At 35.9% G+C, this 27,401-nt stretch overlaps 2 protein-coding genes across 12 annotated transcripts in view; one reads left to right on the top strand and one right to left on the bottom strand.

Annotated features, from left to right (window-relative positions):
• LOC105228567 (zinc finger protein rotund) overlaps positions 1–27,401 on the bottom strand; it is a 190,122-nt gene that overhangs the window by 85,563 nt on the left and 77,158 nt on the right. The gene's annotated exons all lie outside the window — the stretch shown is intronic.
• LOC105228511 (sushi, von Willebrand factor type A, EGF and pentraxin domain-containing protein 1) lies at positions 1,197–24,652 on the top strand. 7 transcript variants are annotated; one of them, XM_049449167.1, is made up of 13 exons: positions 1,200–1,385; positions 1,485–1,524; positions 4,161–5,853; positions 21,703–21,796; positions 21,857–22,096; positions 22,223–22,450; positions 22,517–22,738; positions 22,804–23,034; positions 23,102–23,350; positions 23,424–23,663; positions 23,704–23,982; positions 24,045–24,344; positions 24,420–24,652. In XM_049449167.1, exons 1-12 carry the CDS (start codon positions 1,295–1,297, stop codon positions 24,290–24,292), a joined length of 3,855 nt encoding a protein of 1,284 aa, XP_049305124.1. In that variant the 5' UTR covers positions 1,200–1,294; the 3' UTR covers positions 24,293–24,344; positions 24,420–24,652. The 7 variants fall into 7 exon arrangements, with proteins under 7 accessions (XP_049305126.1, XP_049305125.1, XP_049305124.1 ...); XM_049449166.1 differs by lacking the exon at positions 1,485–1,524 and having other exon boundaries at positions 1,200–1,431; XM_049449164.1 differs by lacking the exons at positions 1,485–1,524; positions 4,161–5,853 and adding an exon at positions 18,336–18,660 and having other exon boundaries at positions 1,201–1,385; positions 20,010–21,796.

Genomic DNA, 27,401 nt, shown 5'->3' with positions numbered 1-27,401 from the left:
ATTACATTGCGTCATACCATATAGTGTTGGAAAGGTGAGGTTTTAAACTTCATTCAACCAAAAAAAAAAACTAAATTCGGTGATGTTGTTATATCGAAGAAATTCGCTATTTTTTGAAATTTTTGTATAGAAAAGAGAATAATGCCATGCAAGCCACCAATGAAATTTGTGAAGTTTACGGAGGCGATGCTGTATCAGTTCGTCTAGCACAACAATGGAAATATCGAAATTTCGATTTACACTGTGAAAGTTTTGCACTGATGGAATAAATAGCGGTAAAATTGCAAAAAGTGGTTGTCCAAAATGGTATATAATTGTTCATTTATTTATTAGTATAAATTAGATTGGAAATACGAAAATACTTTTTCGACTACCCAATATATATATTTAATCACTCATTGAGTGACACCCACTGATAAGCACAGTGACCCTTAAATATGTACATAGCGGCATTCTATTATAAATATAAGCAAATAAATTTTACCACAACTTATAATTTATTTCTTTTTAATTTAGCGAGATAACTTCACGAAATTGAAGACAGTTTATTATTTAAGGCATTGTTGCAATCCCCCATGAAATTCAATATATCGGATTACTATAGTATATAGCTGCCATACAAATTGTTCGATCGAAATTAAGTTCTTTTAAAGAATCTTTTGTATTTCTGAGACGTGTGATTGCATCTGTTCAACCAAGGTTAACGCTTTTTCTTGTTCCTTTTTCTCTTCAACTTAAAACTTCACACATTTATTATTTTATAATTTATGTACAAGTATAAACTAATTAGTTAGCTTGATTTAGACACAAGACACACAAATCGGCAAATAACACTAGAATAAGATTACATAACTCTTTAGCATCCCAACTAATTGTTCACAACACAGCGATATAAGGCATCTATATCTCTATAATAAAAAGTTAATCCCCTAAAATCGGCCTAAATACTATACATTTCATGATGTACTCTTTTTTTGTTTTTAATGAGCTTGCTGAATTTCGTTAATAACTTAAACTCACAAATATTTCATTCTTATTTTGCATATGTATCAGAAGCTAATTTATATACAATTTTTTTTCCTATTCCTATGATTTAAATAAAAATTAAAATAATATTCGCTCCACACACACAATCGCGATGAGAAGTGATTTACGAATTCCTCTCGAACTGATAACGAGCCGCCTGTAAAACATTTGTGGTGCCTTTGCTGCAATCAGTGCTCCACGAACCAACGGACTAAGAAGTATTTTGAAGTGAAAGAAATAAGCAAACGGTACAGAATTTATGAATTAAATGCAAAAAGTATTGATTACATTTCCGAAAATGTACAGCTTTCAAATATGCTTGCTGCTGATCGTCACGTTGTGTGTCAGTTGGAATAGTGGTGCGTGTAGCGTTAAAAATAGTGCTGCGATCAGATTTGATGTTCGGTAGATCAATTGTTACTTTTATTGATAAATTATTTGATTTTTCATTTGGACAGCGATTGGTGATTCGGAAACAGAACGAAAGAATTGTTTTGGGTAATTTTTCTAATTCTATTTGTACTATTTACCCGTTCATATATTGCTGTAGAGTTATCTAACATATGTATGTATGCAAAGTCCAATCACACGCTTGAAATTCACCGCAAATCTTAGCTGCAGACAAAATTTTCCGGCCGTTGGAGTTTTTAATTTTTTTTTTATTTTGCATATTTTTATTTTTTAGTTGATTGCATAATATTTGAAGAATTCAATCGAATTACGAACGTTTTACAACATATTATTTTCAAAACCGTTAATACATTTGATATTGCAATAGCATATTTTCCGTTTTTTTTTGCGAAAAATTTTGTATTTTCCTTCAAAGTGTTCTAAAACAGGAAAAAATTAAAAAAAAAGAAAGAAGCTATAGAATTCCTTTCAAAAACAAAAGTTTAAAAACAGGACCTCGGCTTGTATGGCAGCCATATGCTACAGCGACACAATCTACCGTTACCTTGGACAATAATTCATGTCAAATTTCGTGAAGGTACCTTATGAAATGGAAAGGTTGTCCGTACAAGCACTTGGATTCGTTCATTCAGTTTGTATGACAGTTATATCATAGTAAATCAAGAGCAACGCGTCGCGATAAAATTTTGCGCCAGATTGGGCGAAACAGCTTCGGAAACGTACGCTAAAATTGTAAGAGTGTATGGTGATAGTGCTCTTAGTCGTGCCCAGGCTCACAATGGTTGTCTCCGCACGCCCCCCTTTCGAAAAAGCTCGCATGAGCAAGTCGAAGGTGAAAACGATGATTATTGCCTTTTTTGATAGGCGTGGACTCGTCCACAAAGAACTCGTTGCACCGGGAAAACTGTGAATCAAGTCTACTATTGCCAAGTACTCGAAAGATTGCGAAAACGAGTCAACAGGGTTCGCCCATGTATCGCTCGTAACTGGATCCTTCATCACGACAACGGGGCGTTCCACACCGCCCTAAGCGTGTCCCAGTATTTGGCCTCTAAAGGGATCGCCGTGTTGCAACAGCCGCCTTATTTGCCCGACATGTCACCCTGTGACTTTTTTTGTTTCATAAAATAAAATCGGTGGTCAAAGGAACCAATTTTGAGTCGATTACGGACATCCAGGCAACCGTGACGAGGGTACTCGCGGACATCCCAGTCGAAGCGTTTCAGAAATGTTACGAAGCATGGAAAACGCGCTGGAATCGCTGTAAAGCTGCCCAAGGGGACTACTTTGAAGGGGATGGCAGAGTTGTAAAGTCATCAGAAATTGTGAAAAAACTTGGCAAGGGTATTATCTACCTCATAAACATAAATTTTTTTTATTTTCGTTTAATCAAAGACCTACTTACAAGGTCTGTCGCAACAGAAACAGAACTTTTTAAATATACCTGTTTCTGGTGGCGCCACCTATTGGTGGGTATATGAAATAAAAAGTTTCATCTCGTGTTGACATTTCATAAAAATGTTAAGACAATTGGATAACTACAATAGCTTTTGGTCATCGTTCTTAAAATGCATATTGAACAAAGATCAAATATTAAATTTTGTTTTAAACTTCTGAAAACGTTTACTGAAACATTTCAAATGATGAAAAAAGTTTATGGTGATCAGTGCCTATCACGTAGTAATGTGCATGAGTGGTTTAAGCGATTCCAAGAAGGTCGTGAAGACCTCTGTGACGATCAGAAGTCACCGAGAGTTCGTCCCACCTGGCCAAACGATTAATACTGTGCTTTACCTTGGTGTTATGAAGCGTCTTTTGTCACGCATTCGTCGTGCTCGACCACAATACCGTGAGGCAAGGTCCTGGCGCCTGTTGCTCGATGCTTGTCACTGATTTTTTGACAAAAAACTCCATATTAACCATTAATCACTCACCCTACTCACCTGATCTGGCACCCTGCGTTTTCACCTATTTGGCTTACTTTTGAAAAATATTAATTTTTTGTTGTTTTTTTTAACAGTCCTGTTTCTTTGCGACAGACCTTGTACGAGGGGCACCGCAAGCCTACCTTTTTATTTCTTCGTGAAAATTTTATAAAATATTGTTCGAATGTCAATGTTTAATGGACCGTTAGTTTTGCACGAATTAGTTTAATTTAACCAAGTAATTTATTTCGGAATTTATATTTAAACTTTGGGCTTGAAACACTGGAAGAGGTGATAATCAGCTCGCAGAAGCCATTGAATTTCACGACAAACACTGGCATTCTGAAAGATGACTACTTACCACGAACTGCATAACGGAATTCTAAATTGGCGTATATGTGACTCCCGACTAACCTAACCTAGTATTTAAACTTACCACAATATTTATCACCTTACATAAAGATTTTTCATACAGTTAAATGTCTTACCTAAAAGAATAAAATGTATTGGTATTAGCGATTCTCGCCTCTATAAGAAATTTATTACTTTGTAACCATAAGTTCAGCTTTACGAAAGGTTAAATCCTTTGCGACCATACCAATTCCCTGAGATGTCTGAATTGGCTTCTGAAACCAAGTGAGCTGAATGCATGTTTATGTACAAATGGAGAGTTAATTTCTAAGAAGACGTCATGGTATAACCGCAAATTCTATAAACGTAGATCTTAATTATTTACTTTATACTTTCATATCTTTCAAGCTACAGACCAAATATTTGACACACATTTATTACTTTTAGTTGGGGGCAAATGAAGTGTTGGTCGGGCCAGTGTGTCAGCATCACTGACAAATGTGATGGTGTACAGGACTGTGATGATGGTAGTGATGAGCTGACTTCTTTGTGCCAAACGGTATTGTGTAAACAACATCAGTTCCAATGCGGTTATGGCGCTTGTTTGCCCATGGAAGCCAAATGTAATGGAACAAAGGAATGCTGGGATGGCACCGACGAGCGCGAGGGACTTTGCATAAAGGAAATTGCTACCATATTAACACCCACAACCAGAATAAAATCAAACGAAGTTACGGAATCGACTCAACAAGGCGTGCTGCCAACGGTTAAGACCAAACCAAACATATCAACGGAGCTTGCAAATACGCGGAAAACTACTACAACTATTTTAGACTATTCGACAGATTTTGAAGTCACTGAAACTTCCGAAAAAGATTTAACAACCATACCTGAAGTTACAACTACGAGCACACAAACAACAACGAATCGACCTGTTACCAATACTGAGGACGCAGAAACCTTGGAAACTCATTCCAATGGCTCGTTTTCAGAACGACCTCACCTGACAACAACAAGCATAAATGAAATTATAATTACACAAAAGACAACAACTTCTAAACCGCTTATCAAGCCGGCCCTAAAAGCAAATGTAACAAGGAACTACTCAGAGAAAAACACGCAAATAACAACACCGATAATTCGAGAAACAACAACTACAATTTATGTATCAAAGCAAACTGATAGTAGTGACACTAACGATCAAGAAGTGAGTGGACAAATTGAGAGACTACCTAACGGTCCGGTTTATCATAGTAATAAAACATTAAATGCCACGGAAAAATCCCGTAATACCAACTACCCTGGAGGTATAACCACAATCACGGAATTGAAAAAAGACAAATCAAAAGCGGAAGAAAACAATGAAAAATTCAAAAACCGCTCGAACAGCACGCCTTCAGAACGAACTCAAGTCATAACAACAAATGAGAACGAAACTATGATCCCACGTAAAACATCAGTTCATTCACCAGCTGCAGGGACTTCAGCGGACAGTTTCGGTTCCGATCAAACTCTTAAGAAACTCTCCGGGCCGACTACGAAAGACACTGTAATAAAAACGCCAAAAATTGGAAGCACAATAAAAACTCCACCGATTAAAAAAAATCAAACATTGCCCCTTGACATTCGAAATAGTACGCCAACAGAGCAGCCTAAAGGTAATGGAAATAATGGACAAGAAGTCAGGCAGATCCAGAATCAACTTGCCATATCGCAAACCACCTTATATACTCGAAATGTGACAACACAAGCTCCCAATCTCAAAACAAATTTAAGTTCGAGTCCTAACAATTCTAATGAATCTAATTTCAGTGTTCAAAGCCCTATAAAGTCACGAGCAGACACTGGCGTACTGACTACAAGTCCAGTTTCGCATGTTTATAAAATATTAAATGCGACAGAAAACCCCCGCAATGTAAACTATCCAGGAAGTATAAACAAAACTTTCATAAATCAGTACAACATGAGAAAAACAACACCACCTACTACCACCAATAAAGCAACCACTAAAGCCAGGAATCAATGTACTTTACGCAGGTGTGATTATCCACTCATTTGTAACGTTTTATTACCAGGCTCCCAAGATTCTGGAAAATTACATGATAAGCAGGCGCGACAATCCCTCTTCGTGGGATCAGAGGTTGCTTTCAACTGTGACGATGGTTATGTTTTAGAAGGTGTAAACCGTACAACATGCAAAGAAAACGGCTGGAGCCATAAAATTCCAAGTTGCAGTAAGTTTACAAGTTTGCTTTTGCAAACCGAGTATAACATTGCTATTTGTTTTCTTACAGCTCCATCCTGTGAAGCAGACTTCAAACTGCGCTGCACACCTCCACTGAAATGTGTCTATGAGGAACCCAACATTAGAACAAAAAAAATGACAAAACACGTCATAAGGAATAGTTTTACAGATACTGTAGTTAGAGAACATTTTAAACTTAGTTTCGAATGCGATGCGGGTTATCTCATAGAAGGTTCGAAAATAAGGATATGTACAGCAAAGGGCTGGTCAAATGTGATGCCTAGATGTGGTAAGAACTCGCACACATTGGGCAAAATGTAATTAATTCTTTATATAAGTGATTTCCGCTTAAAGTTTTTGTAATACATATTTTATAAAAGTTTTAAATATTCTTCTCGATTCACACATCTTCTTTACAGTTAATCAATGCGATGTATTGGGATTGGGAAATCCGAAGTGGCCGCTTAAGTGCCAAAAGTTTGACTCAACTACAAGACTTACAAATAACTGCCAATATTCACTTAGGAATAGGAAGGTGAGAGAAGGCTCTTATTTCGAATATAGCTGCGAATATGGATACAATCTGAATGGAGTGAATCGTTCAACCTGCTTGAATGATGGCTGGAGTAGTAATGCACCTACTTGTAGTAAGATGTCATAATTTTGGCTACATGTACGAGAGTTTTCTAATAAATTAAATCCTGTAATAACAGTTCCCTGGTGCGATTTAAAACCTATCCGTCCGTGTAAATCACCGTTAATCTGTAATAAAAACCCAAACCGGCCTCGTTATTTCTTCAGCATCATCAATACGGCTCACCCAGCCACCTCGGACTTAACTGTAGACTTTTCTTGTGAATTTGGTTATGAACTAGTTGGTGCGAAGGTCATCACATGTTCGAAAGGTGGATGGAGTCATAGCATTCCTACTTGCAGTAAGTTTCGCTTCACTTCTGGCCTTGAATGATTTTGTAATGTATAATTTTGCATTTATTCTTAGAGAAAATTTGTTGTGATGCTAGTATATTGGACGACTGCACTTTTCCGTTAATCTGTTGGCGGTATGACTTTGGGACGGAAGGGTATACGAGAATCTACAAAGGAAGCGTGCAGCAATTATCCCAAGATGAACATTTATTAATTAGGTGTGAAAATGGCTATAATTTATCAGGCGAAAATTATTTAACTTGTAACGGAGGCAAATGGTATGGCACTATGCCTAAATGTATCGGTAGGTACTTCGTGGTGTAGCTATAACTCAAGAACTTAGCAACAATCTCATCTTCCTTAATATAAAGCAACATGCAGAGAGGATTTGTTACCTAAATGCGAAAATCCAATGACTTGCACTGCTTACAATTACTATACAGGATCTAGCCAAGCCATAATTAATAACTATAGTGGCAGTTATAGAACGTATCCCCAAGGCAGTACGGTAGTTTTCAAATGCGCTTATGGCCACGTATTAAATGGCGCCAGAACAGCAACCTGTGACTTCCATGGTTGGAGATACGAAGACGGAATGTACGGTCCTGAATGTCGTAAGTTGTTGTACAGTTTTAATTGTTAACGGTTTGTGTGCAACTCAGATTTTTCATATTTGATTTCTTTAAGAACGAATCTCTAACACTTGTGACAAAGGAATACTGGATAACTGCACTTATCCACTAATTTGTGAGCAATTCGATCCCGAGTTCGGGGATTATAAAAAAATACAAATATCCACCCACCAGAAATCAATTTCTAATGCGGCACGAATAAGATTCAGTTGTGAAAATGGTTATGTGTTGGATGGCAGCAACGCGTTAACTTGCACGGGAGGCAAATGGGACGACTACATGCCCAAATGTATTGGTACGTATTCTATTTACTTCACCAGTTTATCTGATTTCAGATACTCGTCATAATATTTTTCCAACAGTACATTCCTGCAGAGCTGATTTACTACCCGCGTGCAAATACCCATTAACTTGCACGCGTTACGACTCCAAGTTCAAATCCGAGCAGACAATAATTGATAACAATAGTAATGAGTCCGCAAATTATGCTCTAAATACTCAGATTGTTTTCGGTTGTGCTGAAGACTTTAAGTTGAAAGGCGAAGAGCAAACCACTTGTAGTGCGAACGGTTGGAGTCATCAGCAAAGTCTTAAACTACCGCTATGCGTGCGCAGTGAGTTGATTTCTCAACTAAACAGTTTTTATTGATTTTCCATAACTCTAATTTCTCTATAGTTTCTCCATGTGATCCCGATATTTTTAAAAGTTGTAAACCACCAGTCGTTTGTCAATATTATGAGCCGAACAAGGATAATTGGTCAATGGTACAGAGCTATTTCCTTATAAATTATGTTGCTAAAAACTCGATTGTAAGCATCGTTTGTGAAAACGGTTTCAAGCTTCAAGGGGCCAATTATATATATTGTAAATCGAAGGGATGGGATAATCCTATACCTAAGTGCGTGCGTGCCTAATAAATTGATGATAATGATTTATGCAGAAACTTCTTTTATTTTATTATACATATATGGCATGTACCTTTAATATATATTTATCCATTTATTATGCAAGACAATTTTATTATATCTTTACTCGAAATGCAAAGCATATATGCACAACATTTTATACCTGCGCAAGGATCAAAGCTGGGGAAATATCTGATTCATTCATTTGAAGAAATCGCGAATTAAATTTCGTTTGATATCTTATTTGTACTTCAGGCCGTGGACTCACTATGTTTCATAAAGTTTCCGAGATATTTATATTAAAATCACGCAATTAACCCAAATGAAATTTATGTGTTATAGACTCGGTAAAGAAGGCAACACAAGGGCCGACGTATTCAGCATAAAGCTGCTAGAACAACGAAAACCATTTTATGTAAAATATGGAAACTTGGACCAATATACATACATATATACAACATATCGTAAAAAATTAACCGAAGTGTGGAAATCCTTATAGTAAGTATGTGTTAGATACGGAAAATATTGAGACGGCTGGATAGCCGCTTTTAAAGAGCGCCCAAGATAGCTTTCTTCAAAGTTCATGTACATATGTATATTTTATCAACAATTTCTATTTGTAAAATTTTCACGCATAAATTCACTTAAAACAAGTAAGGAAGTGCTATATTCGGGTGTAGCGAACATTTGAAACAATTGCAACTTGCAAGGATCAAAGCCAGTGAATTACCTTCAGGGATTGGCAAAACGTTATTTTAAAAGCTGCGAAAGAATTCAACATTGTTGGATGAATTTTGTAACATCAGATTTGTTTATGTAAGTTCCATATTGGTGGTAGACTCACCTAGTTTTAATGCCATAGTTTACTTCGCGGCAGCTAAATTTATATTAAAATCATATTGAAATGAATACATTTCATATGAAATTTTTACAAAAGCGAAGAGGATAAATTTAACATATTGAGTTGGTTATATAAGGGATATGAGGTTTGAACCAAGGCTTGAATCAATTTAATTTTCATAATTTCCCATAATTTCATTAAAATATAATATAATTTGCCCACCTCCACTGTGTAAAGACCGATATATGGTATAAAGTTTGAAAATTTAATATTAAATAACTAGGTATATGGGAGACAGGAGTAGTATTTAACCAATTTTAACTATTTTTGGTATTACCAGTATTATTACCAGAAAAGTACGCTCTCTGAGCTTCATTTAGGCACCTCACATACCATATGAACTTATATGAGTAGCAAAACAGGCAAGGTTTCACCCGAGTTTATTCATTCTATGCACAAAGATACACTGATAGCATATAAAATTACACTGAAGTTCGAAAATCTTTATACGAGTATTAGGTTTATGGGGGCTCTGGGAAATGTTGACTCGATTTAACCCATTTTTGTAAAAGCATATTATTATCAGAAAAGGTTTTTGTACGAATTTCTATAATTTGTCTAACAGATTTACATATATTTGCAAGAAATGATTCACTATAAAAACTAAGGTAAATACTCGGTATTTGGGGACTTGAATATTTTTTGTTCGATTTGGACAATTTTTGATCACAAAGTGGCAGACCTTAAAGATATAATTCGCTCTAAGTTTTATTCCGATACATTTATTTATGGGTCTCGATTTTCATATTGGAGAGTAAAAGAATTATATGAAATTTAAAACTGTGTTATATGGGAAACAGGCGTGGTTTTTGGAGTGTGTGGATTTCGCACTGCAACAAAGGAATGTCAGGATAATGTTTCAAACCGAATTCGGTTAATATTGCTTTGGTAGGTCACCTATCGTCACTTGTCTTGCTATAAAATCATTTTGCAGAAGCCTGCACTTGTAGCAGATTTTAATAAAACCATTTTAACGGTAGTGGATGGGGTTATAATCCGAATTCACTCATTTCACACTGTCGATAAGGGTATTAAAAAGGCTCTGAGGAGCTCAAGTTTTCCAGGAACATTTTAACACCACGGAGGAGACGTCGGACACCCTTTAAAATATATATGTATATGTGTGTGTAACAAATTTTTTTTTGCTGTTCACGGGGTCAGAGTACCATATTTTTGAGCCTTGATTTTTATGTAAAATGGAACGAGGGATCGAATGGAAAAGTCAATTTTGAATAAAAGTTGGTGGAAAAGCACAAAAAACTGTTTTTTTTTTTTAATGTTTTTCTTTTTCTTGGATTTTGAAAATATTTTTATCAAAAAGATGAGAGTTTTTTAAATAAAATTGTGTAACTTCAAAATTTTTTGTAATCAATTTTCAAGTTGGTAAAAAAATAAAGAAATAGTAATTTTTTTGTTTTATCGGAATTTCAGACATTGGGTAGGGATGCAAAAAAGATTTGCTTAAGCGAATTGGATTATTATGGCTTCGATGGGTTAGAGTGCGGGCCCACACCCACTTTTTAAAAACATTGCAACCATGGATGCTCATTCCTAATGCAATTCTTCGTATTAATCCAATAGCAGCCTGTACCTTATTGTAGAACTTAGTTATGGCACTTTCTCGATTAATGGCATTTTGTGGTCGTGAATATGTGTGTCAAGTTTCATAGGGATATTTAAATTTTCACTGAAGTTAACGCTTGAACGGGCAGACGACAGACAGTCACTCGGTATTCAGTTCGCCTCGACATTCTGATCAATAAATGTATGTAAACCCATATCTTTCTTGGTGTAAAATATCAAAAGTTCGTAATCAGGACACCTCAAATACCAAATAGACCTCTTAGCACATCAATTTAAAATTTTTCCTTCAGACCTTTAGAGTGATATTTTGTTGTGTTACCTCTAACACAAAGCAATCAGGAATGCGGAGATGACTTAAAATTAATAAGACACTCGACTTGGCGGCTGTTTGAGATTTTCATATTCAAAATGTTCTTAGAGATATGACGTACAAGACCAGTACTAAACCAATCAGGGGTTGAATTTGTAGAATAAGCGATCACACGTTAAATTTCAAGATTGGCTGAAGGCAAAATGTAACGATAGTTTGAATATAGAGAAAATTGTTTACAACTTCGCTGTCAAAATATATTTCGCTTGTGGCACAATCCCGAGCGTGTATTATAATTGGTCGCTTTATATGAAATATTTCAGATTGATCGCGTTATTTCAGTTCCTCAACTTTGTGTGTAATAAGATTAATTTTGGCTTTAGCGAAAAAGTCATTTACTATGCAACAAATTTCTAAGCTAATATTTTCGAATATTTACGGCCAAACACACAATTATAAAAAGGTTTGATAAGTTGCTATGAGCTTCCAAAGCGTTTTGCTCCAAGGCCTGAAACGAAGCGGGATTGTCCGTATAGACTTTAGACTTTACATATCCTCACAAGAAAAAGTCTAACGGTGATATCACTTGACCCTGGTGGCCAATCGACTGGATCAAAACGTGAAATTATCAATTCAGCGGAAATGTTCTCTCAATAAATCCATTGATGCGAAGTGTGGGACAGGCGCCGTCTTGTTGAAACCAAGCGGCTTTGAGATCGCGAGCTTCAATTTTAGGCATCAAATAGTCGATTATCATGGCGCGATAACAGTCGCCATTGACGGTTACGTTCTCACCGGCATCATTTTTGAAGAAATATGGACAGATGATTCCACTAACTCACAAACCACACAAAATCATTTGCTTTTTCTGGTTGAAATGGCAGCTCTTAAATTTATTGAGGTTTCTCTTCGTTTCAAATGCGGAAATGTTGCTTATATACGAACCCATTTAGCCATAAATTACCCTCATCGCTGAACAAAATTTGATTTCGAAAACGTCAGAATTAAATTTCTTAAAACTTCTCAAGAGCCCATAGAGCGAAGCGATGTATCTTGGGAAGGTGGAGCGGCTTCAATTTTTGCACAAACTATATTTTGTACGCTTTCAATATAAAATCTCGACCTAAAATGTACTAAGTTGTTGTTGTTGTTAACGGTTAGCTAATCCCCGTTAGGATGGTAAGGGTTGTTGGTGTTGTCGTCGAGGCCATCTAACGCAATTCCCACGACAGCCGGTTCTACGCACCGGAATTGATTTGGATTTTATCCGACCAAGGGCTGTTTTTTCGGCGATCTAACCCGGTTTGGATCGGTGAGTACTAAAATGTACTAATTCGTTCCAACCGTCAGTCCATATTACGTCGAATAGCATATTACTCTCAGCTGCGGCTGCTATATTTTCTTCCCCGCGAACTGGACGTGTTCTATTCGATCGAATGTTATCTAATAATGAACGGTGGATCTCAAGATGGGGTTGCAGTACGGGCAGTAGGCCGATTGCGTTGACCATAAGTTGAGCGAAGCACGCTAAATACATTCTTTCCAAAACATGAATTTTCGTAATAAAATTGAACAATTTGTGAACGTTATTTACGCCTGAATAATCTTTCCATGATGAAAGACCAAACAATATTGAATGAAAATAATATGACAGATTGAAACGACTAAGGCGTGATCTGTCAAAGAAACGCTAATGAAAAAAGTACCTACCTCTACTTGGAACACCCGTTAGCTTGAAGTAATCGTTCATATGCTTTGCTATGGTATATCCCTTCGAAATCTTTCACAGTTAGAGAATTGAGCACAAATTCTGTCGTGTTCAAATAAGAATTCGGAATGGAAGTTGAGCTGCTTAAAGAAATAACGGGGTTTTTAATAAAAGCTCTACAAAAATAGTTTGAGATATTAATGAAATTTTTTATTTCCATGAAAGTGCACTGTCGCATGACCGAGACGGCAATTTGACTGGGCCATTTCGCGAGATAACACGTTCACCAAACTTGGTTCAATAAATCGATTATGACATTCGCTGTGTGGTTTGTGGCGTCGGGCTGTTGGAAACTCATATCGCCCAAGTCCATATCACCCAATTCGTACCAAAAGTATTCGGTTATCATACGACGATCTTAACAGAAAATGGTAAAGAAAATCAAAATCCGAAGGGTCGCAGAGTCTGTTAAAATTCACATCAAGTGCAGGCATCCTAAACGACGACAAGTCCTCTTGGGACTAACAATTGAACTTCATCTGATATTGCAAAGAACCAAACTCGTCTATGCGTAGGTTATTGGTCTACCAGAGTATCCTAACCTAACCTAACCTAGCCTGTGTATATTTCAACTCCGCTAAAATCAATTAAAAATCACCGATTTTGTGAAAATTTTCGGGTTAAACTTAGGAAGCAACACAGTGTCAATCGAGAGCATTTCAGCCAAGAGCCACAAATTCGCCACAAAAGTATGGTCTCTTATATTCCCGCTGCAGTTCTTGTCGCTAAAAAGGGAACCAAAAGTGGAAAAGAATGAATGATTGAATAGAATAAACGTTGAAGTTCAAATCGCTACAAATAGTGGCAACATCCACGTGTCAAAGACTTCAATATCATCAGGTGAGGAAAGTGCATAATTTAAGGTTATCTAAATCAGTGAGTTTATGCTTATTTAGAACAATTATATACCCTTAATTCGTTGCTTATCACTACTCTTGCGATCTTTCAAACTTCAGACTTTTTGTGGCAAATTAAGAATGCAGCATTCACACGGCGATTGTTGGCTGGGTGTATAAAATTACATATGCAATTACATATGTATATGCTTGTATATAAGTAAGTACATAGATGACTAGCTTTATGCACTTATAGCTTTAGGTGCAGACCCGCTTTTTAACTGTACAGTTTTCAGCATCTAACCTTTTTTACTATTTTATCCGCCTTGGCAACTTTAACTTACCTATTTGTTGTTACTCACTCATCTGGCTTATATACACATATTATGTTAATGTAATATTTTTTATGCTACATAGTTTGTTAGTATTAACTTCGGCCAGGTTTAGTTGCAAGGAAAGTTGCACATATTGCAGTGTACGCGTGACGAAATATTATGCACTGTGTACGAACGCCGAGGCGCGATGACAAACATCGGAACAAGTTTAACTAAGCACTGTTATTGATTATGAAGTTAAACTTTCATTAAAATTATATTTAAGTTTAAAGAAAAATACAATACGCACATCAATACACCGTTATGAAAAATTTCGAAATTTTATGCACTGGCTACCGCTGAAATGCATCCGCTTTCATTAAAAAAAAACAAATCCGTCACGTCCTCGTTACGTCTATAACCTATGTACTTATAACATACTTGTACAATGCACGTGTACGTGAAAATATGCGAGCTTCAAACTGACGCTTACTGAGTTGGCTAATATCAGGCTGCGCTTGTCTTCCAAACTTTGAGTCTCATTTTGATGTTCTCCAATAAATGGAGGACCATTTTGTATAAGTCAATTCACTATATAAAACCTGGGGGTATTTTGTCCTGATTTGCAAAGAAACACTCGCTTGGCCGAAATGTAAATACAAGTAAGGAAGGCCTAAGTTCGATCGTATCCGAACATTTTTTACACATACAATTTGCGCAATTCAAAAACGGAGAATTATTGGCAAAACTTAATATTAATTAATGTTTCTTACGAATTCAACATTCATCATTTGACGAAACCGTGTAGAAATGCCAATCACTGACAAGTCCACTTTCATTAAAATAGCACACATTTTGACCAACTTAAACGGTTTAGCACCGTGCAAAGTCTTAGGCCACTATACTCTTTAGTCCGTCTAGACTGATTGCATTAATTTTTGTGATGACTTAAGTATACTAAAGAACATTTTTCCATTTTATGATTATAACAAATGAACTGACTGATACATAGTATATTGGTCATAAAAGCGATTTTATTCATGATTGGCGTTACGACATATTATTACTAGAAAAATATGATCTGTTATGAGTTTGAGAAACCGTACCTCATTTTTGACAAAAGAGTACATTAATATTGATCGATGTATCTTTTACTTCGGTATCTGAGGGCTTGAACAGTTATGATTCGAATTAAGAAATTTGTGAACCTTAAATGACATACCTTAAAAGCACTATTTTTGTTTAATTTGTATAATTAAAGGAACACGATGGAATTTAAAATGGTGTTATAAGAGAAGTAGGCGTGTTTGTGTACCTAATTTTTACATCTTACGCCTTAATATAGGGATTTCATAACGGTCATAAAAAGAGTGTGCGAGGTTATCGTCCGATAGCATCCATCCGTATGAGAAGAAGGCAAAAAGATTTTATTTGAGGACATTTGGTTGAAATACTATAGCTAAAGTAGTCTAACGACGGATCCCACTACCTATGGCGTTGATGCCAAAAATGTATACCAAGTTTCATTAAGACATCTTAATTTTAATCAAGTTATCGCTTGCACAGCTATAGCTTGACGGACGGACAGATAGTCACCCGGATTTCAGTTCATCTTGTTATCACAATCTTTTTTACGTATATATACTCTCATAATCCTGATTATTATATATACTTTAACTAGATTAGTTTTAGATATACTATACAAACAGCTGTTAGGTGAACAAAACTATAGTAATCTGTATATGAATCAACTCAGTTACATATAAATGAATTAAATACTACGAATATTTTTAGAGGTGCAAAATTAGCTGAAAAAACCAAACCCTCAAATTTTCTGTCTAATTCATTAGGAATGAAAGCCAGTTCCGGCTCAATGACATAAGTATAGTGATCGATGGATAGATTCTAAAAGAGTACTTTTAGTTTCGAATTGCGATGGGTCAAGTATTGAAATACTTCAACCGAAGCAAACAGAAGGAATAAGTGTTTGGTTATTAACTGCAATCAATGAGTGACTATAACAAAGTAATGGCTAGAATCAACCTTTTCGAACGGAAGACGGGGCTTTACGATTTCGACCGTCAATCATAAAAATTATGGAAAAAGTCTTCTTTAAAGCAATGCTTACTGTAGCCAATTTATGCATAATGAACATAGATATATGAAGCTATGTCTGAAAGATTTTTCGATTCCTCTGCAGGAAAACATAATTCTTCAGGGCAAGAAGGCAGTCAAAAGCAAGCCACAACGTCCGAGACGTACACTTTTCAAGCGTCCTAAAACTGAACTCTTCATTAATAAAAATTACTAATATAATCGGGCTGAAATGACTTCATTCTACGCGTTGAGTTCGCATGGTAGCATTATGCTATAGTGATTCAATCTAGCAATAATCTATGCTTAATTACGTGAAGATATCTCGTCAAACGGAAGAGTTTTCCATGCAAACAATTGATTCCAAAACTTCTGTTTATATGACAACAGCTTCTTGGAGGGAAAAGGAGGTTGTGCAAAATTTCAAATCGATTTCCCATGAACTGAGGGACTAGTTCGCGTATACTGATCATTGTCATATTGATCATTTGTATACATATATATTTTATAAGGTCTCCGAAGTTTGCTTCTGGATGTTAAAAACCATCGTGGCAATCTTAATATACTGAGTTTGGATTAGAAAAATAATTAACAAAGTCATTGGATATTTTTAGAAATTTAACAAAAAGGAAGTCATTTGACAGTTTAATACGTTTTTGTACAGAAAGACTTATATATCTGAAGCCAGAGGCCCGCTAACAGTCACTCGAATCTTGTATCAAGCCCTCTCAAAAATTCTTTCAACTTTATGCATTATTAAAAATCTTTCCGACTTTCATTTAAATCCGATTAAAATTACCTACAAAACTACGTATATATATGTACATATGTATATACATAGCTATGTATAAGCACAAGTAAGTATTTATACTTCCTCTGAGTTTCTGTTTAATTTATAAACAATATTTCATTTATATTTATCTTGGGAATTCCCAGAGAAATCTCATTCCAATGTATAAAAATATTATCAGTAAAGCTTCCCGCCAAGAACATAAGTACATAAAGAGTCCACCAATAAGAACAGCGTAATGTAAAATGAAATAAAACAGTCACAGTTGGTCAAAAAAGTTCTGTTTTCTTTTGTTAAGCAAAAAATTGTTGATTTTAACAAAATGTCGGTCAAATGGCCACCTTACTTTGAGGCTATTAACATAAGAAAGATTGGATGAAATCTTATAAATATGTTAACTCTGTGTAGTATGAGGGTTAAGACTAATATTCTAGGATACTAATTTTTCTATCTCTCACCAAATATACGTTAGTCCATGCAAATATGTCAAACAGTTATACAAAGAAATTTAGCTCCACCGCACATTCAACGTGGGCATAAACATAAATTACAATATAATACAATTTATACATATTGGGTAGTCGATAAAGTCTTTTCGTATTTTCTCAATAAATGTCGTTGCTGACGTATATCTCCAGCGCTACCAATATAGTGTTGGAAAGGTGAGGTTTGAAGCTTCATTCAACCAAAAAAAAATTACTTGTTCACAACTGAACGATATAAGGCATCTCTATAATAAAAAGTTAAGCCCCTAAAGTCGGCCTAAATACAATACATTTCATGATATACTCCATGTTTTTTAATGAGATTGCTGAATTTCGTTAATAACTTAAACTCACAAATATTTCATTCTTATTTTGCATATCAGAAGCTAAATTTATACATAATTTTTTTTTTTTAATATATTCCTATGATTTTAAGCTCTTTATGATGTTATGTATAACCACTCTCCACAAATATTCAATTCACACACATTCAATTGCGATTAAAAGTTATGTACGAATTCCTCTCGAACCGATAACGAGCCTGTAAAGCTTTCGTGGTGCCTTTGGTGCAATCAGTACTCCACGAACCAACGGACTAAGAAGTATTTTGAAGCGAAAGAAATAATCAAACCGAAAAGAATTTATGAATTAAATGCAAAAAGTATTGATTACATTTCCGAAAATGTCAAGCTTTCGAATATGCTTGCTGCTGATCGTCACGCTGTGTGTCAGTTGGAATAGTGGTGCGTGTAGCGGATTGATCAGATTTGATGTTCGGTAGATCAATTGTTACTTTTATTGATAAATTATTTGATTTTTCATTTGGACAGCGATTGCTGCCAAAGTGTGCAGTGCAGAGAGAGATGAGTGGACGTGTAAGGCCGGCGGCTGTATTGCAACAGAATATCTGTGCGATGGCATCCGGCACTGCATCGATGGTTCCGATGAGACGAAAGCATCTTGCAAATCGATGCAATGCTCATTTGCTTCATTTCGATGTGATTATGGTGCATGCATATCACTCGAATTGCTGTGTGATGGTGTTCACGATTGTGCCGATTCATCGGATGAGGACAGTGAGAGGTGTCGCAAACGACGCAATGAGTTACCGAACGATGAGGTAGATGAGGAAACAAAACGCAAGAATTGTATTGGGTAATTTTTCTAATCCTATTTATACTATTTACCCGTTCATATATTGCTGTAGAGTTATCTAACATATGTATGTATGTATGTAAAGTACAATCACACGCTTGAAATTCACCGCAAATCTTAGCTGCAGAAAAAATTTCCGGCCGTTGGAGTTTTTAAGTTTTTTTTTTATTTCGCATATTTTTATTTTATAGTTGATTGCATAATATTTGAAGAATTCAATTGAATTACGAACGTTTTACAACATATTATTTTCAAAACCGTTAATGCATTTGATATTGCAGTAACATATTTTCCACTTTTTTTTCGCTAAAAATTGAGTGTTTTCCTTCAAAGTGTTCTAAAACAAGAAAAAATTTAAGAAAGAAGCTATAGAATTCCTTTCAAAAACAAAAGTTTAAAAACAGGACTTCAGTTTGTATATGCTACAGCGCCCCAATATACCGTTATCTTGGACAATAATTCATGTCACATTTCGTGAAGGTATCTTATGGAATGGAAAGGTTGTCCGTACAAGCATGTGAATTCGTTAATTCAAGATAAACGGACGCCTGCAAATTTGCAGATCAATAATTTAATAAGATTACGGACAGACGGATATGACTAAATCGACTCAACCAGGCGTGCTGATCATTTATTATATATTTTATAGAGTCTCCGAAATTTCTTTTCGGGTGGTAAGCTTAATAAAACCCGTTCAGTCATCAGAAAATGTGAAAAACCTTGGAAAAGCTATTATCTAGCTCATAAACATTATTTTTTGTTTTCGGATGATCTAATACCTAGTTGTGAGGGACACCGCAAGCCTACCTTTTACCAAGCAACGTCCGAATACTTGATGCTTTTGTCTCATTATTAAATTTTTCTTCGCCAAAAATTTTAAAACATTCTTCGAATGTCAAACTTTAATGGACCGTTAGTTTTGCACGAATTAGTTTAATTTAACCAAGTAATTTATTTCGGAATTTATATTTAAACTTTGGGCTTGAAACACTGGTGATAATCAGGTCTCAGAACCTATTGAATTTCACGTCAAGCACTGGCATTCTGAAAGATGACTACTTCTCACGAACTGCGTAACGGAATTCCAAACTGTCGTATACGTGGCTCCCGAGCCGACCAGACTAACCTAACCTAGCATTTAAACTTAAATGGCCTTGTGGGACAATATTTATTGCCTTACAGAAAATTTTTAGAAAAATCAGTGCTATTTTTCATTCAGTTAAATCTTTTAGAGAGTTAATTTCTAAGAAGACGTACCATAACGTCTATAAACGCAGATCTTAACTATTTATACTTTCGTATCTTCTAAACCTCAGCCCAAATATTTGACACGCATTTATTTCTTTTAGTTGGGGGCAAATGAAGTGTTGGTCGGGCCAGTGTGTCAGCATCACTGACAAATGTGATGGTGTACAGGACTGTGATGATGGTAGTGATGAGCTGACTTCTTTGTGCCAAACGGTATTGTGTAAACAACATCAGTTCCAATGCGGTTATGGCGCTTGTTTGCCCATGGAAGCCAAATGTAATGGAACAAAGGAATGCTGGGATGGTACCGACGAGCACGAGGGACTTTGCATAAAGGAAATTGCTACCATATCAACACCCACAACCAGAATAAAATCAAACGAAGTTACGGAATCGACTCAACAAGGCGTGCTGCCAACGGTTAAGACCAAACCAAACATATCAACGGAGCTTGCAAATACGCGGAAAACTACTACAACTATTTTAGACTATTCGACAGATTTTGAAGTCACTGAAACTTCCGAAAAAGATTTAACAACCATACCTGAAGTTACAACTACGAGCACACAAACAACAACGAATCGACCTGTTACCAATACTGAGGACGCAGAAACCTTGGAAACTCATTTCAATGGCTCGTCTTCAGAACGACCTCACCTGACAACTACAAGCATAAATGAAATTATAATTACACAAAAGACAACAACTTCTAAACCGCTTATCAAACCGGCCCTAAAAGCAAATGTAACAAGGAACTACTCAGAGAAAAACACGCAAATAACAACACCGATAATTCGAGAAACAACAACTGCAATTTATGTATCAAAGCAAACTGATAGTAGTGACACTAACGATCAAGAAGTGGGTGGACAAATTGAGAGACTACCTAACGGTCCGGTTTATCATAGTAATAAAACATTAAATGCCACGGAAAAATCCCGTAATACCAACTACCCTGGAGGTATAACCACAATCACGGAATTGAAAAAAGACAAATCAAAAGCGGAAGAAAACAATGAAGAATTCAAAAACCGCTCGAACAGCACGCCTTCAGAACGAACTCAAGTCATAACTACAAATGAGAACGAAACTATGAACCCACGTAAAACATCAGTTCATTCACCAGCTGCAGCGACTTCAGCGGAAAGTTTCGGTTCCGATCAAACTCTTAAGAAACTCTCTGGGCCGACTACGAAAGAAACTGTAACAAAAACGCCAAAAATTGGAAGCACAATAAAAACTCCACCGATTAAAAAAAATCAAACATTTCCCCTTGGCATTCGAAATAGTACGCCAACAGAGCAGCCTAAAGGTAATGGAAATAATGGACAAGAAGTCAGGCAGATCCAGAATCAACCTGCCATATCGCAAACCACCTTATATACTCGAAATGTGACAACACAAACACCCAATCTCAAAACAAATTTAAGTTCGAGTCCTAACAATTCTAATGAATCTAATTTCAGTGTTCAAAGCCCTATAAAGTCACGAGCAGACACTGGCGTACTGACTACAAGTCCAGTTTCGCATGTTTATAAAATATTAAATGCGACAGAAAACCCCCGCAATGTAAACTATCCAGGAAGTATAAACAAAACTTTCACAAATCAGTACAACACGAGAAAAACAAAACCACCTACTACCACCAATAAAGCAACCACTAAAGCCAGGAATCAATGTACTTTACGCAAGTGTAATTATCCACTCATTTGTAACGTTTTATTACCAGGCTCCCAAGATTCTGGAAAATTACATGATAAGCAGGCGCGACAATCCCTCTTCGAGGGATCAGAGGTTGTTTTCAACTGTGCCGATGGTTATGTTTTAGAAGGTGTAAACCGTACAACATGCAAAGGCAACGGCTGGGGCCATAAAATTCCAAGTTGCAGTAAGTTAACAAGTTTGCTTTTGCAAACCAAGTACAACATTGCTATTTGTTTTCTTACAGCTCCATCCTGTGAAGCAGACTTCAAATTCCGCTGCACACCTCCACTGAAATGTGTGTATGAGGAACCCAACATTAGAACAAAAAAAATGACAAAACACGTCATAAGGAATAATTTTACAGATACTGTAGTTAGAGAACATTTTAAACTTAGTTTCGAATGCGATGCGGGTTATCTCATAGAAGGTTCGAAAATAAGGATATGTACAGCAAAGGGCTGGTCAAATGTGATGCCTAGATGTGGTAAGAATTCGCACACATCGGTCAAAATGTTATTAATTCTGAGCACAAGTGAATTTCGCGTAAAGTTTTGATCATAGTTTATAAAAGTTTCAAATGTTCTTCTCAATTCACACATCTTCTTTACAGTCAATCAATGCGATGTATTAGATTTGGGAAACCCGAAGTGGCCGCTTAAGTGCCAAAAGTTTAACTCAAATACAAGACTTACAAATAACTGCCAATATTCACCTTGGAATAGGATGGTGAGAGAAGGCTCTTATTTTGAATATAGCTGCGAATATGGATACAATCTGAATGGAGTGAATCGTTCAACCTGCTTGAATGATGGCTGGAGTAGTAATGCACCTACTTGTAGTAAGATGTCATAATTTTGGCTACATGTACGAGAGTTTTCTAATAAATTAAATCCTGTAATAACAGTTCCCTGGTGCGATTTAAAACCTATCCGTCCGTGTAAATCACCGTTAATCTGTAATGAAAACCCAAACCGGCCTAGTTATTTCTTCAGCATCATCAATACGGCTCACGCAGCCACCTCGGAATTAACTGTAGACTTTTCTTGTGAATTTGGTTATGAACTAGTTGGTGCGAAGGTCATCACATGTTCGAAAGGTGGATGGAGTCATAGCATTCCTACTTGCAGTAAGTTTCACTTCACTTCTGGCCTTGAATGATCTTGTAATGTATAATTTTGCATTTATTCTTAGAGAAAATTTATTGTGATGCTAGTATATTGGACGACTGCACTTTTCCGTTAATGTGTTGGCGGTATGACTTTGTCACGGAAGGGTATACGAGAATCTACAAAGGAAGCGTGCAGCAATTATCTCCAGATGAACATTTATTAATTACGTGTGAAAATGGCTATAATTTATCAGGCGAAGATTATTTAACTTGTAATGGAGGCAAATGGTATGGCACTATGCCTAAATGTATCGGTAGGTACTTCGTGGTGTAACTATTACTCAAGAACTTAGCAACAATCTCATCTTCCTTAATATAAAGCAACATGCAGAGAGGATTTGTTACCTAAATGCGAAAATCCAATGACTTGCACTGCTTACAATTACTATGCAGGATCTAGCCAAGCCATAATTAATAACTACGAGTATAGTAGCAGTTATAGAACGTATCCCCAAGGCACTACGGTAGTTTTCAATTGCGCTTATGGCCACATGTTAAATGGCGCCAGAACAACAACCTGTGACATCTATGGTTGGAGATACGAAAACGGAATGTACAATCCTGAATGTCGTAAGTTGTTGTACAGTTTTAATTGTTAACGGTTTGTGTTCAACTCAAACTTTTCATAATTGATTTCTTTAAGAGCGAATCTCTAACACTTGTGACAAAGGAATACTGTATAACTGCACTTATCCATTAATTTGTGAGCAATTTGATCCCGAGTTCGGGGATTATAAAAAAATACAAATATCCGCCCACCAGAAATCAATTTCTAATGGGGAACATATAAGATTCAGTTGTGAAAATGGTTATGTGTTGGATGGCAGAAACACTTTAACTTGCACGGGAGGCAAATGGGACGACTACATGCCCAAATGTATTGGTACGTATTCTATTTACTTCACCAGTTTATCTGATTTCAGATACTCGTCATAATATTTTTCCAACAGTACATTCCTGCAGAGCTGATTTACTACCCGCGTGCAAATACCCATTAACTTGCACGCGTTACGACTCCAAGTTCAAATCCGAGCAGACAATAATTGATAACAGTATTAATGAGTCCGCAAATTATGCTCTAAATACTCAGATTGTTTTCGGTTGTGCTGAAGACTTTAAGTTGAAAGGCGAAGAGCAAACCACTTGTAGTGCGAACGGTTGGAGTCATCAGCAAAGTCTTAAACTACCGCTATGCGTGCGCAGTGAGTTGATTTCTCAACTAAACAGTTTTTATTGATTTTCCATAACTCTAATTTCTCTATAGTTTCTCCATGTGATCCCGATATTTTTAAAAGTTGTAAACCACCAGTCGTTTGTCAATATTATGAGCCGAACAAGGATAATTGGTCAATGGTACAGAGCAATTTCCTTATAAATTATGTTGCTAAAAACTCGATTGTAAGCATCGTTTGTGAAAACGGTTTCAAGCTTCAAGGGGCCGATTATATATATTATATATATTGTAAATCGAAGGGATGGGATAATCCTATACCTAAGTGCGTGCGTGCCTAATAAATTGATGATAATTATTTATGCAGAAACTTCTTTTATTTTATTATATATGGTATCTAGCTTTAATATATATTTATCCATTTATTATGCAAAACAATTTTATTATATCTTTACCCGAAATGCAAAGCGTATACAACATTTTATACTTGCGCAAGGATCAAAGCTGGGGAAATACCTGATACGTGATAGCAAAATTTTATTTTGAAAATATTACGAAATAAGTCAAGATGCACCATTTGAAGAAATCGCGAATTAAATTTCGTTTGGTACCTTATTTGTACTTCAGGTCGTGGACTCACTATGTTTTATAAAGTTTCCGAAATATTTATATTAAAATCAACCAAATTAACCCAAATGAAATTTATGTGTTATAGACTCGGTAAAGAAGGCAACTCAAGGGCCGACGTATTCAGCATAAAGCTGCTAGAACAACGAAAATCATTTTATATTAAATATGGAAACTTGGATATACGTACATATATACAACACATCGTAAAAATTTAACCGAAATCCTTATAGTAAGTATGTGTTGGATATGAAAAATATTGAGACGGCTAGAGAGCAACTTTTAAAGAGGGCCCAAGATAGCTTTGCGTAAAGTTTTATGTTGACAACGTTATTATCCCTTGATTTGCAATACTTCTTCTTCTTCTTTAGTGGCGTAGCCACCACTTACGCGGTTATAGCCGAGTGTACAACAGCGCACCAGTCGTTTCTTCTTTTTGCTATGTGGCGTCAATTGGAAGTTCCAAGCGAAGCCAGGTCGCTCTCCACCTTGTCTTTGCAAAGAAGTTGAGGTCTTCCTTTTTCTCTGCTTCCCCGAAGGGTACTGTGTCGAAACCTTTCAGAGCTGGAGTTTTTTCATCCATACGGACGACATGACCTAGGCAGCGTAGCCGCTGTCTCTTAATTCGCTGAATTTTGTCAACGCCGTCGTATAACTCGTATAGTTCAGCGTTCCATCGAATGCGATATTCGCCGTGGCCAACACGCAAAGAACCATAAATCTTTCGCAGAACATTTCTCTCGAAAACTCGTAACGTCGACTCAGCAGATACTGTCAACGCCACTGCCTCTGCACCATATAGCAGGACGGGAATTATGAGTACGGTGACCATAATTTCAAATCGAAAAAACAGAACATTTTTAAGAACAAATTTATTTAATTCAAGTAATAAAAATTAACATAAAAAACATAAATCAGTCTCCTTTGACTTACATATGTACTCGTATTATATATATGTATTAAAAAACTTATTTTTAAATTAAGTATTACATAAAAATATAAATATGCATTGAATGCAAATTAATTGTACTTTTCAGAAGAATAAATTTTTGTAATCAAATTTTCTTCGTTTTGTAAGAAATTTTTAAACTCTATGCAGTTCATTTCAAAATTGCACTTGGTAACTAAAATTGACTTCACAGTCTCAATTTTCATTTGCGATTTTTCGTTTGTCCATATATTATTTAAAATGGAAAATACCCTTTTTGTTGGAGCATTTGAGCCCGGTAAACATAAATTAAACTCGACTATTTTACATATATTTTGATAAGGTATATATTGTTTTTTTAAATGTTGAAAAATTTCAATCCATTTTTGGTCAACTGGCCTTTTTTGGTCAACTGGCTTCTTATTTTCCTCCCATTGAATAAGTTTATCTGGAGTTACATAACTTTTAACGCAGGTGAATTCATCAAACAATTCACTGTCATTAATATTACTGTTGCTTCTCTTTTCCATAATATACATTAATTTTTTTTAATTTTTAAATTTTCCCAAGATGGCATGACCTCTGAAATGAGGTTCTTCATCAGGAGAGGTACAAAAATTGCAACTCTGCGTTCCGTGATTTTTAATTTAAGTTCCTTCATTAGTAAGTCAACTTCTATCATGCAAATATTCTGTGATTCAATCTGCATAATGTAATTATAAAAAAGAGATGCTTGACAATGAGTAAAGAAAAGCCATATTTCTGAGGTTGAGTTTTCAAAAAAAGTTTTTAAGAGGCTTGGGCAGTGAGGCTGTTCTAAAAAATATTTTTTTAGTGGTTTGAAAGGTTTTAAGATCCGTTCTATAGCTGGCTTTAGAGTAAGCCATCTTGTTTTACTAAAGCCTAACATTTTTTTATATTCGACATCAACATTTTTACAAATTTCTTTTAAATGCTCTACTCTAACCGTGTATATATAAGAGTAAGAATATATTTTAACGACAATGACTTCAATATCCACCGGAAGACACTCTATAGAACTTTGTATGCAATTATTAACAATGTGAGCAGCACAGTTGACGCCAATAAGGGTGCTGCCAGTGGATACTGCCAATTTATGGAAAAGATTATTTTTCCCGCGTCTTGCAACTCCTCCAAAGTTACACTTAGTGTTATCTGCACAAAGAGCAAGTAACTTCTCACTTAATGCAAACTTTTTCATGAGTTCAAAAATATAGTTTGTTGTACATATGTATGTATATCTGACGATTCACCACGGAGATCATTTACTTCCAATATTTTTAATTGCACACTCTTCTCAGGCAGAAAATATCGAACAAGAACAGGACACACTTTCATACTTCCATGATTTGAGCAGTCGGAAAACACGGCAATAACATTGATAGCATTAAAATCAGCTTTCACTAGTTGCAATGCATGTGGTGCTTACACATTACAAACAATAGATTCACACTTGGTGCGAGCTGATGAATTATTTTCGTCAAAACATCTGATTTTCGATGTGCAGTTATTGGAACGAAATGAAAAATTATGCTGCACAGTGTGATATGCCCAGGTGCCTTCATTTACGCACCACGTTCTTCGCTGAACGTCTATTGTACGTATCCTTACAAAACTCATCACGGTTTTGCTGCTAGAAGCTGCAATATCAGCTTTTCTATGTTTCTGAGATTGTAAATTGCGCAGCACATCGTGTTTACCTGCATTGGCAATAGAGAAAACTGCAGAAAATGTTGTACATTTCACTGTAACGCTGTTAATTTCCTTTATGAAGATGTATTCTTCTTGTAGTTGTTTATTAAAACCGCACTTTCTGCGGGAAGGAGACATTTTGTAAAGCTAAAACAAAAGAAATCTTCCCAATTTTTAACACT

This window comes from Bactrocera dorsalis, chromosome 2, assembly GCF_023373825.1.
Source record: "Bactrocera dorsalis isolate Fly_Bdor chromosome 2, ASM2337382v1, whole genome shotgun sequence".
In the NCBI taxonomy this organism is placed as follows: Eukaryota; Metazoa; Arthropoda; class Insecta; order Diptera; family Tephritidae; genus Bactrocera; species Bactrocera dorsalis.
Note: the sequence above shows the minus strand (reverse complement) of the source record. Positions and strands in the feature narration are given on the sequence as shown.

Excerpts from the sequence above, each read along its gene's own strand:
- LOC105228511 (XM_049449164.1), top strand. The coding sequence starts at position 1,295 with ATGCAAAAAGTATTGATTACATTTCCGAAAATGTACAGCTTTCAAATA. Across the intron at positions 21,797-21,856 it reads CCATAAAATTCCAAGTTGCA|CTCCATCCTGTGAAGCAGAC; the intron begins GTAAGTTAACAA and ends GTTTTCTTACAG. Across the intron at positions 23,035-23,101 it reads CACTATGCCTAAATGTATCG|CAACATGCAGAGAGGATTTG; the intron begins GTAGGTACTTCG and ends CTTAATATAAAG.